This window comes from Ochotona princeps, chromosome 31 (assembly GCF_030435755.1).
Source record: "Ochotona princeps isolate mOchPri1 chromosome 31, mOchPri1.hap1, whole genome shotgun sequence".
Classification (NCBI taxonomy): Eukaryota; Metazoa; Chordata; class Mammalia; order Lagomorpha; family Ochotonidae; genus Ochotona; species Ochotona princeps.
This window is the reverse complement of record NC_080862.1, coordinates 10,330,339-10,343,850: the sequence shown is the minus strand read 5'-3', so window position 1 is coordinate 10,343,850 and position 13,512 is coordinate 10,330,339. Positions and strand designations below refer to the sequence as shown.

General features: G+C 39.8%; 1 protein-coding gene across 2 annotated transcripts in view; it reads right to left on the bottom strand.

The window, feature by feature from the left end:
* Positions 1–13,512, bottom strand: part of GLIS3 (GLIS family zinc finger 3) — a 394,973-nt gene that overhangs the window by 87,341 nt on the left and 294,120 nt on the right. For both annotated transcript variants that reach the window (XM_036496801.2, XM_058657335.1), the window contains 2 exons: positions 8,430–8,591; positions 4,372–4,482 (listed from right to left, as the gene is read on the bottom strand). In XM_036496801.2, the coding sequence (XP_036352694.2) occupies positions 4,372–4,482; positions 8,430–8,591 (273 nt within the window). The remainder of the gene's footprint in view (positions 1–4,371; positions 4,483–8,429; positions 8,592–13,512) is intronic.

Here is a 13,512-nt window from a genome sequence, read left to right as displayed (position 1 = left end):
CTGTCTGAAGTAAGTTATCCTCAGCTGAGAGAAGCAGGATGTTCACACACGTCTCATCATCATTTTGAGATATGACATAAGTAATTAACATCAACAATTGTCAAATTATAGAAGCTTGTGACTCATTAAAAAAAATGATCGCAGATTGAATATCACCCCTACAACAGCTTCCCACCCACCTGCATCCTAGCTTAGTTTCTTAAACGTGAGAGGAAGGGACGAACAAGTTGAGCTTGAGAGATGATATGTGTGTGATGTATGCCTATTACTAATATTCCATTAATAGCAGGTGTGGTTTTAACTTCTTGCTGAGCTGAAACAAGAAGAGAGATCATAAAACCTAGAGTAATCCGTGATTTTGTGCCCCACTTATGTGTGCCATCTGCCATTGGGACCATGACAGAAAGCAACTGACAAGAAAACTGAGCCTTAATAGCTTTTAAATGCCTGCTTCAATTTAAGGGACATATCTATTTTTGCATGGCTTTTCAAGATTCCATGAATTGTACCAAACAAGGTGAACTCGAATGTTCCTTAATGAAACAGTTTATCGTGATCGGGATCTGGCAGGGGTGGGAGGTGGCAGCTCTGAACACATCCCAAAGCACGCTTTATTCTACGTGAAGACAGCTATATTAACAAACATCTCTCATTTCACCAGAAAGCTACTCAGACCTGCTGTCTAAGTAGGCAGTATACGTACGTGTAGCACTCATTTGCATGTCATTGGCGACGATGAGTTTACAAAAGCTCGTGTTGAGATCACACAAGCAAAAGGCATCAGCCATGGTGGATCCAAGACCAATGCTTTTACCAATATTGAACAAATAATACGCACCAATCAGAAGCATTGTGGAAGTGAGAACTGGGTCAAAGATTCACATCACCTTTAAACTTCTGGCGAGGCATTGTTTGTATTGACTTTTGAGAAAATTTCTTTTGATAACTGGCTGAATTGGCAGGATACTGCCCCTTGGCTTACTGCACTTCCAAGGGGAAAATGAAAAATGCTGATAAAGCTCACAGCCGTGAGAAACACGTCAAGTGGCTTACTGCCTTACTCTGTTCTCTTCTTTCACTAACTTATTATTATCGGACAGACCTGAAGGACATGTTCTGTCTTTTGCTCCACAGGCTAAATTCTATTCTCGACAAACACCGTGTCTAGTGATTCGAGTCCTTGCACAACTCATCAACGGTGAGCCCCTCAATTCAATGGAACTCAAGATCGGCAGCATGCATTTGCAGGGGAAGTCTGTGTGTTGGCTGATGGGTGTGTAGGTGTGAAGGAATTATGCAAAGAGAATAGTTAACTCTGCACGCAATGAACCAAATCATCCTCATTCCTCTGCAAAAATGGCTCTCCCCCCTCTTCTTTCTGTTCACAGTTTGAATAACATTTAGCTGGGATTTCAAGTTCTTGTTGGTTAGCCCTCAGCATGTACGGGCTCCAACAGGTGTGGAAAGGGCCACAGGTTTACGGTTGGCACATCACAGAGGAACTATCTGCTCTTCCTGGTATACATTCATCTATGGCTATGGTTGTCTTGTTCCTGGCCGTGATTTCAGAGGAGGGCTGCAATCTTAAGACCAAAATAATGTCTTAGTGACTAGGGGAGGTTGCAAAGAGGATTAAAGGCAGACAGGCAGAGTATATTAAACAAGTCCATGACTAACAGGGTGTGACAGAAAAGAGTTTTCTTCTTTTCAACAAAACAATTCCCCAGGGCTGCGACCATTACTCCACAGTGCCTTTATCACCTTGGAATTTTTATGGTTATTTTTGATGAGTTCACATTTTTGTAAAGGCTTTTTTGAAATGATGCCAGTTTTCCATTTTTAATTAAAGTTGTAAATAATCTTAATTCTGCCTTAAAAGGTTTATTGTTTCTTTCATTATAATTATTATTATTGCTGCCAGGAAATATTTCAAATACCAAGTCCTGATGCAAGTGAGCAATTAGAATCTCTCCAAAGTCTAGTAACAACAGCGTACCATGTAAATAAGACCTGCTAGTGTATCAGTGCATGAATTGGAAATGTGGATGAACTGATTTGAGGTTTATGACCAAACGCTTCTCCTGGGAGTGCCGTTTCTTCTTTTTGTTGAACGGAGCAACTTTCATCGCATTATGTTTCACAGATTAACCCATAATAGATTTATAAAGGACTTTTTTTTTTTTAGATCTTCAGATGGAAACGCGGGTTAACATTTAGAAAATCCACACTGTAAGCCTGTCACCTTGAGCTGAGCAATGAGATCCGGCCAAGTCCAGCTGAACCATTTGCAGGAAACAGAGTGAACATGAGAGGTCATACTTCTGGGAGACAACATCTGATCTTACACATGACAAAATTCAGAGGGCTCTGACACGAGATTACAACCCTGCTCCTCAAAACAAACAACCAACCAAAAACACCATGCTACCCTGATTGCCTACTGAAGATTGCCTGAAAATTATCAACAAAGCTACACGTTACGGTTTTCAGATCTCTTTTACTGTTTGCAGAGAGTGGTTTAAGAATCTCCCACACAAAACTATATTCTTCCTTTCTGCCTAGCCTGAAATCCACCCATATGGAACAATGAAAAGTTGAAAGTATCCCATTCTGTTTCCACAACGGTTAATTAGGCTACCTTTGTGATCTGCACATCATATTCTTACATCTTTGTATATGTGTATATGTGTGTGTGTGTGTGTGTGTGTGTGTGTATGGAGAAATACTATTAGACAGCAGTCCTGTTGACAGTACTGAGCAGTAGGCAAAATGATATGTTATTATTAAAAAAATAAGCATCCTACTTGCAACATGATTAGATTGTTAATTTATTTAGCAGTTCCCCTAGTTATCCAAAATGTAAGGATAAACCTAATCCATGCCAAATGGTTACAGACAACAACTTTCTGGGATTCCAGTTAGAGATTTAGCTATATTTTGGGAGAAAAACCTTAACAACAGACTTACAGGCATGGGTGTGTGTACATAATTAATAATAACACAGTGGATATTTGGGTAATAGTTAAGACATGGCTTGAGACACCTGCATCCTCTAATGGCAAGCTTGGGTTTGAGTTCTGGCTCTGCTTCTAACCTGTACCCTGGGAGGCAGCAGGTTGATGGCTCAAATGGTTAAGTACCTGCTACATATGTGGGAAAGACGGATGGAGTTCTGAGCTCCTGGACCTGGGCTGCTACACTCCTGGTCATTGCAGGCATTGCAAGAAATCAAGCAAATGGAAGGTATTCCCTGTACCTGTATCTCTTTCTAATAAAATAGAAAAAGAGCATTAAAAAATACCTACTAAAGCCTTCTAATTGAGCATTTTTTTTAGTTGTCAGGACTTGGTCTAGTTCTTTCCATATAAGAATTTTTGGCTGGCATTGTCCTCATCCCTCTCGGGGAAGAAAAAAAACTTCAATAACAAAAAACTACAGAGAATTTCCCAACACAAAAGTGTTAAATCCCTATTAACCATGAAAGAATGGAGGATTCCTCAATGGAAGCCATGGTGTTCTGTAACCCTTGCCATGGTATTCAGTCACTTAAAATAAGTTAAGTCTCACACTGTCCTTAAACTGGTTATAAAAGCCCATAAATGAATCAAGTTCCAACTCATTTTAAATGGAATACTCAAAAAGGCATGCTCAGCTCAACATGTCTTTCAATTGGTTCACAAATTGAAAAACTCAGTGACTGGCAGTTGCCTTGAAAGATAGTCAAGTTCCCAGCATCTACAGATGATGAAACACATCGTAGTCCAGCTCTTACAAGCATCTTACAAATTTAGGAGACAGAGCCAGACAGAAGGCCTGGTTGATCTTAACCATTTCTTCCAATCCAGATGATTTTTTTCAAATTTCCAAAATGGCATTAAATCCTCACTGAAGTCATTGTAGCATTCACTTCTAGTTCTGTTTAAGATTCCACATACAGTACCCATCAAGAAACCATGCTCAACAGTTGTCCCAGACTAGAAACGTACCTACCTTCTTCATGAGCGCTAAAATCATTCTATATCCCAAATGACATCTTTATGAAAAAGCACTCTCTTTCCAAGAAAGATTTTTTTTCCCAACTTAATTTCTTTTAGCTGTTTGGGCTTCATTGCCATAACAGCTTTGTTATTTGCAGTAAGGAGACTTTCACTAATTTTCTTTGGTTCCCACTCTTCAGACCTTTCCCAGAAATTCTCTAGCCCTCTCAGCTATGGTCTGCTTTTTCACTCATGGAAGACTTTCCCCTCAACACAGTCCAAAGCATGTTACACCTTGAGAAATCAAAGAATTCCCAATATCCCGCAGAAGCTCTAAAGAAAAAGGTAAGGTAAATGTGCTTTCCCTGACTGGGAAATTCTCTTTCAAAATTACCTTTTTCCTTGCTTGTTGATCTTTGGAAGAATGTGCCTTCACATGCTTTCTTAGGGAACTTGGGTCTGTGTAGCGTTTGGTACATCCTGGAATTTGACAAGCATAAGGTTTCTGAATAAGAAAAAAAGAAAGAAATGGCTGTTGTTAAATCATCAAGATAACTAGAGATGGTTTTACTCAAAGACTCCTGACTTCAGACTTTGAGCTGTCACTAGCTGACTGACGTGAAATGCTAGGCAACACTCATGCATTTTAATTAGAAATCCCACTTAAAAACTGCAGCATGGGAAAGGGAAGAGTACACAAAGAGATGACCTATCCTTCATGGCTTTTAAGTGACTGCTTTCGATTTCACTCTAACCACAAGACTCCCTGTTGGCATTGTTCAATGTGGAAATTATTGGTAAGCATCTCCAGTCATACTTACAGAACAATCTTTGGTATGGTCAGAAACTATTAAATACACATTCTTTAAGAGTTCGGGTAAAGAAGCTGTAGAAAAGTCCAGAAAAGATTGGGTATGTTTCAGAAGAAACCTGATTCAGAAAGAGAGAAGGAGAGAATTAAGAAGGGAAAATTAGTGTAAAGTGAGTAAGGGATAGTTGCTTTCAAACAACAGACACATGAACGATCAGCCAGAGAAATATTAATATTATTAGTTACAGAAGAGTTCTGGAGCTGGGCCTGAGTTACACAAATTACCCTTTGGCTAAATGTGATAAGAACACACATTTCAATTATTTCAGTTCTTCTGTGCAGCCTGAAGTTGAGTCTGGAATTACCTACTAGTTAAGAATCACTTACTAGTTAAGAGTTACCTACTAGTTAAGAGCCAATGAATAAACCCATTCTTACCCATTCAACTTTCAGAACCTATTCCTACTATAATGACAACACGAAGGCCTGAGACTGAATATTTAGTTATGAGAGAAACAAAAAAACCAAACAACTTTTAGCTTAGTTTGAGAAACAAAACAAAGCAAACAGGCAAAAAGCCCCCGGAAGATGAACCATGTTCTCAATGGTCTCCTAAGCATCTCATCAGGTGAGTTATTCGAGGTGAAATGTATGGATGATAGCTGAAACCCTGTGTTCATAATAGGATTCTTGCTCTGGGAAGCTGAGGGATTACTATTAACCAAAACCAAAATGTAACTTTAAAAAGAAAATGGCTTACATGTTGCTGTCCTATGTTACGAAGTATGCCTGTCATTTTGTGAGTCAAGCTATACATGGCTTACATCACTCAAGAGCTAAAAAACCATACTTGCAATTCACTCCTTTAGTTGTAGTTCACTCCTTTGATGCTAAGAACAAAGTGAAGTTATGAATATGCAATATAATTTGACATACCCCACGTGAGCTGTTTGAGATCTCATGTGTTTGTTCATCAACTGAGCAGGTGACTCAGTCATCCAGTAGCTCTTGAGTACCAACAACTCATTACGTGTTAGGAGTCAAACAATGAACAACGGATGGGTTAACCAAGCTCTTGAAACTGCACATCTGTCACAAAGTGGTGGGTCAACTGTTGACTGATGTCACTTGTTAATGGGTTTCAACTGGGTAAGTAAAGGTCATCTTTAACCGGGACTGCTTTTTTGGATTCACATGGCTTTCTTGCACCAGCACTCCCTTCCCTGCCTTGGCTATAAGGAGTAACTGACAACTTTTCTTTGTTATTAGCAATCACAGAAGCTCAAGTCATGAGTATTACAGAAGATGTTACAACGTGTAAAAGAGCTTTCTGCATAGTAACACGTTACATCTACTTCATATCATGATCATTATGATTTTGGCTGATAATGTTATTTTTAGTTGATGGTGAGATGCTTTAGGAGAAAGCCTGAATGCACACTATTCCTACCAGCTGGTCTTCATTCCCTGGTCGGCTATCCATCACCTGGATCCAGTATGCAAAACAGAACAGACCGGTCTAAGTAGTCTGGCTGCATTAATCATTTTATCTCGGATTACCTCGCTTTCAATGGTATACTATACCAAACAAAAATATTTCATTATTTTCTACGTTTATTACATATAATTACCCCCCTTGTTTGGGCATTAAGATACTAACAGAGAAAGGAATTAAAGTTTTCAGGATTAGCATTATGAATTCACTAAATCCTAGGAGTAAAAATCCACTTAGCTCAACAGATACCTTATCCAAAATTCTGACAGCATTAGCATAAGGAGTACTTAATGAAAGGGAGTAGGAACCTCAGTTTAAACCACAAATTCTTCAAATTACAGTTCCCCCTTTTTTTAAAAAAACAAGTACTTAATTTCTCTATGTTTTTAAAATAGCTTCCCAATTTGTTAAATGTAGTAAAAACCAAAACAGAGGCTAGTTTGGCATTTAAAGGGAAAAAAAAATGTTGGCTTTTAAAGCTTTTACAGAGGACTAGCTTTTTCCAAAAAAATAATTAAATGAGTTTTAAAAGCTAGTGCATTGAGCTGGCACCATGAAATAAGGTCATCTGCCTCAAAAGTCTCAAACAGGGATATATTTTTTCTTAATCCAAAATGATTCCTGAACATTTTCCTTAGTTTAATTAGCTAAAATTAACTCCGAGCAAAGACAGGCATTGTAGCAGTGCAACACTAAGCCTCACAATAGTTCTTTCAAACTACAGAGAGCAAGCTAGAGGAAAAGCAATTGCTGAGGACAATCCTGTCTCATGAATGCTCATTCTTCCATGATCAAATGTAATGACAAACTGGAAAAATGTACTGAATTCTACCAAGACCATCTTAGACACAACAAAACCAGGGCATTTTAACACAATTTATTTATTTATGTATTCCTTTTAAAAAAGTCCTGTTATTCCAAATTCATCTATTTAATGTTCCATCATATTGGCCCCCAAATCACTGAATTCAATTCAGCCAGAGTAGAAAGAGTTCACCTTAATGTACATTGCTCTAATTATACTTCAGATACTCACTAGGCAAGCCATTACACTTAAGTATATGAGGAGATAACTCCGTTCAGAATGGTTATGTGACATATATCCAAATGACTTCTATCAATATGACTAATAGAGTCTAATATAAAATTTAATAAATATGTCAACTATAACATCAGAAGAGTCTTAAATATGTATGAGAAGGTGTGTGTGGAAATAACGGCATCTCTTCAAAATTCAAACTCTGGTGTCGTTTAATAATAGACATTAGAATGTTAACACCGAGCAAGTACTGTCATGAATACATTATCCGAGAGAAATGTGGGATAGATCTGTGATACATAGAATACCTTTATCCTGACGGCTTTGTTAAGTGAAGTGAAATGATATGATCTATCTGGCTTCAGGTAAGGAAAACAGCATGGGGACCTGAGAAATGCGGGGCTGTCAACAGAATGGAGAAAATACAAAGCTGAGGGTCCTAGAAAAGACATTGGTGGAGGAGCGACAGGTGCCAGCGTTACAGGAGTTCAGCGTCAGTAAGGAAAGTCAGTGGTCTCTCACAAGGTTGATGCTAGAGGCTGTGTGGCCAGTAACACAAGGAAGCATGGTGCAACTCAACTGTTGGGGAATAGCTGTTGCTGCTTGGTGTCCTGATTGCAGGTGATAAGAGCAGGTGGTTTCTAAAGCAGAAGGCCAGATTCACTCGAGCTGCCAAAGTCTTCTGTCAAGAGCAAGAAGAACTAGCCAGGACAAACTTGCCACATTTTCAGTAATCGCATACATTATCTACTTTGCTATATCTTGCTACCTGCATTTGCACCTTCGTGCCCAGCCATTCTGACGGTCCTTATCTGCACTAACATCTACCACATGACAGCCCCAATTTAGGCTCTGTACACACAGGTGATCAAGAAACTTGTCTCTGCCAGGAAGCTGTGCTGGTCAGGAGAACCTTACAATGACAGAAAGCTGTAACAGCTGAATGAGGCCCCTGCCGGCTCTTGCCTCACTTTCTCTGCTGCCCTTGGCACTGCCCCTGGAACCTGTAGACCATAAAGCACACACCTTCCCCATCCCACTACCCAACAGGCATGTCCTCCCAACGGGGCTCTGGGCTGCGAGTTGGGAGGCTGTTGCCATTCTTACAGTGTCCAGATGCGTCCGCTGGTGTTTGGCACGGTCACTGGAGTTACTGAACGCCTTCTGGCAACCCGGATGCTGGCACAGATACGGCTTCTCGCCCGTGTGGCTCCGCAAGTGAATCTTGAGATTTTCGAGCCTTGAAAAGGCTTTTTTGCAACCTTCAAACTGCAAAAGAAGAAAAATCATTTTTTTGCGTTTGTTTGTGTGTGGAGGAAGATGTTGAATGGTTGGAGGCTCAGGGAGGGAAGAAAAGTTTTTAGTTTGCACTTAGCTTCAAACAGCAGAATCAGTCCCAAGCAGTATCAAACAGGACTTCTAAAAATATCCATAAGTTTATATAAACTGCATTTTTTCCCCACCAAATATACATGCCACTTTCCATACCAGATCTGGGAATCAAACTGATTTCTCTAATTACTTATGTCAGAGAAAATTTTCTGAGCCATCTGGCTTGGTTAATAAAATACAGTAATGTGGGTCTTTTTTTTTATTTTCTTAAAAACAAATTAACAGCCTTTTCCATTTCCCAACCAGTCTCAATTGAAGGAATCAAGAAGGAAGAAACTTTCTGACAACTAAGAAACTAACAAGAAAAATCTGAATAATGTGTGAGAGAAAAAAAAAAAAGAGAGAATCAAAGAGAAAAGAGTTAGGGATGAAAGTGGCCTGAGTCCACTAGATTTATTAGCTCAGCCAAAGCCAAGGAGATCATTTTTATTATGTTTTTTTTTAAACCAACTAGAAGACAGGGATGATTCATCTAGTACTAAATCATTTTCCAAATAAAGTAACAGCTTAGTTTTTTCCCCATTTTTGACACTTTGTTATCTAATTCGAGAACAGAACTAAAAAGGAAAAGCTTAAGTTTTCAATGACTGCGTCTTTGATTTGTCAATAGTATCGACTGACGGTAACATCTATTTAACATCTTTCTTGACCAAAATATCAGCTGCTACTACAGGGTTTAAATTATTCCAATCCTTGAGGTGACAATCTAGTGTATTAGAGAGCAGACGTAAATGACACACAAAAGAGGGATGGTGGTTTCTGGTCTTTACCATTTTCTTTGGTGCTAAGCCCCCAGACATTTGCTAGTTCCTTTGACAATTTTAATCCTGTTTGAGACAGTACTGAAAGGGAAACTTAGAAGCCCACAGAACAAAGCAAGTACTTTGAAAACAACCAAGAAAGCTTACTTTTTTTTTTTTAGTGTATGGAAGAAGGTAAGTTTGAGATGGCTCCCAAACACATCAGGTAGAAGCACCTGGCTTCCAAAAATTAAAAACAAACAAACAAACAAAAACTCCATGGTTCTCTTCATTAAAATAGAATGGATCATCCAGGGTTAATCTTATGTCTTAGAATTTTTAAGTAAAGGATAAACTACGCAACAAGAACAATCAAGCATGTCATAATTCCATCTATTTAAGTTGTCTGGATTTTGTATGGTAGAGAGTATTTTAAGCCATTTGTGAAAGTGGCACTTATTTTTGATTGAGAGTTATACATGTTTCACAGACATATGTTGGTTTATTTCAATTTTGATATTTTGCTTAAAATAATTTCGGTGTTTTCCTGATTTCTATTTCACAGAAAAATAAATTTAGCCTGAACATAAGATGAATGCTGAGGATGCCAACTACGTTTTCCACAGAGTGAAAAGGCATGCGTAGAGGGCACGCTGCTGGAAGGAAAGGGAGTTGAGGAATTTCTTTCTGTAGGTTGTGGTGGTTATCAGGTCTGATGATAAAGGGGCTCAGAATTAACCCCACATCATAGCTAAGAGGCCTCTGCTGACCAAAGCTGCTCTTAAGGTTTTCTCTGCTTGACCGCTCAGAACAAACTCCTGGAGCTCCGTTTGTTTGACTTGGAATCACCTGAGGGACTACATTTAGGTATGAAATGAGTTTATGGTTTTGGACATGCCACACTGGGTTCCCAGCAAGGCTCTTTTGTAGGGTCCATTCCAGTCTGGGGCCAGCTCCAAGGATGCATCCTCAGAACTGGACCAGCCCCAGGAGACTCTGCCTTCCACAGCAGCCTCAGATCTCGGTCAGAGACAAAGTGGCATTGCTTAGGCACCGACATGGGAGAAGAGGGCTGCTTTTGACTAGATCAATCAAATTACTTCTAAGTAGCAGATGAAAATAAGACTGTTGGTTCTATCACAGGGTGATGAGAGGAATCACAAACACGCCCTAGACTGGTTCAAACTATCCACGTGACTGGCCAAAAACTTGCATAGACCGGTCTTTCCAAGTCCTTTCCTACTAAGGCCCCCAGACACAACTCAGCCAACTGCTACTGTTACTATTAAGAGAAGCAAGAACAAAGACCAAAGGACTGGCTGCGCACATTGCAAGCAAATCAATGAAAAATTAACTGTGTCTACAAGATCCTGATCATTTTTGAATAGCAAGGGGGTAGGGGGGCATAGGAGCATCCAGACTGAGAAGGACCAGAAAAGATGATTTGTAAAATAATGAAGAGCAGAGATCTTCTCTGTATCCAGAAAGACCTGAAGACCTCAGAGCAGCCTGGTGATATTACCAGGAGAAACATGAGGCGTGAAGGGTTCGACCTCAAAGGCTTGTAAGAACTGAGGCCAGAGAAGGCAATTTTGTATAGGTAAGTGCTCATGCTGGATGCACCTGAAGAAACCATGACTCCAACTGGGGTCCCAGAGGACTGACACATGACTTGGCGGGGGGCCTACCAGCCACACTATCACTGGAGTGTGGACAGTACCACACCTGAGCGAACTAGTCACACTGGCGCTTGTGCAAGGAGAGGAAGGAAGAGAAGGTGTTCATTTCTGTAATGGCATCTGGATGGAGCTTGAAAGCAAGTGATTTTATACCAAATCATTATCATTCATTAGGGGCATAACCCTATAATTCAGCACAAGAATTTCCTCTCCCTTAGGCTGTTTTATTCCCTAGATTTATAAGTTTAATTAAATGCTAATGCAATAAAAATAAACCAATACTTAGGTAGGTTTGCAAAAGATGGTTACAAAACACACCGCAAGTGGATGATTTGGGTGTTTGAGTGAACAGATGGCTTTTATCCTTCTTAGTTTTTCATGTTTTCCAAATCTTTAATGGGCATATCTCGCCGTGCAAATATAAACTGCTTGGCAAAGCAAGGCCCATCAGCAGTGTTTCCTTGGGCTGGGTCAGTGTCTTCTCAATGATGTTCCTATAGTTTAAGCTGCATCTTGAGATCTAGGGTCTAAAGTGTCCACTGCTCATTCCTTCTGGTCACTGCCACAACCAACCAACTGCTGTGTAAAATGACAGTCCACAACCCTTGGTCTCTTTGTAGTTGTCCAATGATCATATCAACTATCACAGGACCACAGTGTTTAGGCTAAAGCACTCTTATTTTATATAATCTTGACCCCAAAGCATAAGAGAATGATAGTGGCAATTCGGTATGCCAAAAAAAAAAAAAAAAAAGCTGCAAAACACTTCCTTTAAGTGAAAACATAAAGATTCCCAACTTACAAGGAAAAAAAAATCATTCACTAAAGTTGCTGATATCTACAGAATAAGATATTTTCAGAGAGAGTATTGGTGATATACTGTTAAAATAGTCCTATTTTATTACGTTATTGTTGCTAATCTCCCTCAGTGGCTAATTTGTTTGCATTTTTTAATCTCTCTCTCTCTCTCTCTCTTTTTAATGATCTTTACATAGTTGATAATTTTTAAATCAAACTCTATCATAGGTATGTGAAAATAGGGCATAGTGCAATGATTCAGTGGCTAAATCCTTGCCTCATACACACCAGGATCCCATACAGGCTCCATTTCATGATCCAGTTGCTTCACTTCCTTCCAGGTCCCTGCTTGTGGCCTAAGAAAGCAGTCGAGGATGATTCAAAGCCTTGGGACCCTGCACCCACATGGGGGACCCAGAGGAAGGTCCTGGCTCCTGGCTTTGGATCAGCTGAGCTCCAGCCATTGCAGCCACTTGAGGAGTGAGCCAGAAGATGAATGGTCTTTCTGTATCTCCTTCTCTCTGTAAATCTGTCTTTCCCATAAAAATAAATAAATCTTCAAACACATTTGGGTATGTGAAAACAAGCTAGAAGCATATAGAGGGTTTGGTACTATTAGCAGTTTAGGCATCACAGTGGGTCTTAGCATGTAGTTCCCATGGATAAGGAAGAAGCTGCCATCAACAGCCCGCAGAAGCCATCCATTTCTAATGCAGGCAACTATGGCAGGACTAGGAATTAGCATCTCCATCCCAGGATGGGACAGGGTTATCTCTGTTCACACAACAAACGGGACAAAAACCCAAAATCCCAGTCTCTTACTGTAGAGTCCCAGAACTTGGGAACTTCTTATCTGCCAAGAGGTCCATGTGGATATTTATAACATCACTCATGGGCTGTACAAAATGATCAACCGAAACATCAGACTGCTACAGATGGACTGAAGTTTGAGCCTTACCTGTAGTTGTGTTGGCAGTCAGACCAAATGATAATTCTGCTGTCAAGTAGATGTCCACCCTAAGATAGGCAGGCCCATAGGTCTCCCAGACCCTTCTGACCTATAAAATGCCCCACATTTCTACTGCCCATTATGTTTCCCCATTGGGAAGAAGCACTGAGTGGGAGCCATCTTTTTCATGTGCTTGTTATAATAGTTTTACAAACACATATGGGAATAGCGCGTGAAGTTGTCAGTGGCAGAACTTTAAGTCACTTGGGTTTAGAAAATACTGCACTGTGTGAAGTCTCAGAAAATTCTCTTTAACTCTGAGGCTGTGTTCGAGTAGCAAACTTTAATTAGAAATTCTAAGTTGTCTGAAACCTCAAAGACCTTAGCTTGCACCGTGTTGCTAATTTAGGGGATGATTTCATATTTAAAGGCTCACAACTGGACTGTAATCGCCATCTCTCTATATTGGCTTGATTACGGATTGCTGATATTAAGTGGCATTCGGATGACCTTTGAGATATTACTCTCTCTTTCTATTAGAAGCTTTTGTATAAGGTTCTAAAAATGAAAGGCTCATTAGACACCATTAAAAGGGGATTTAATCCATATGTGTAACTGATAATCAAGCCGAG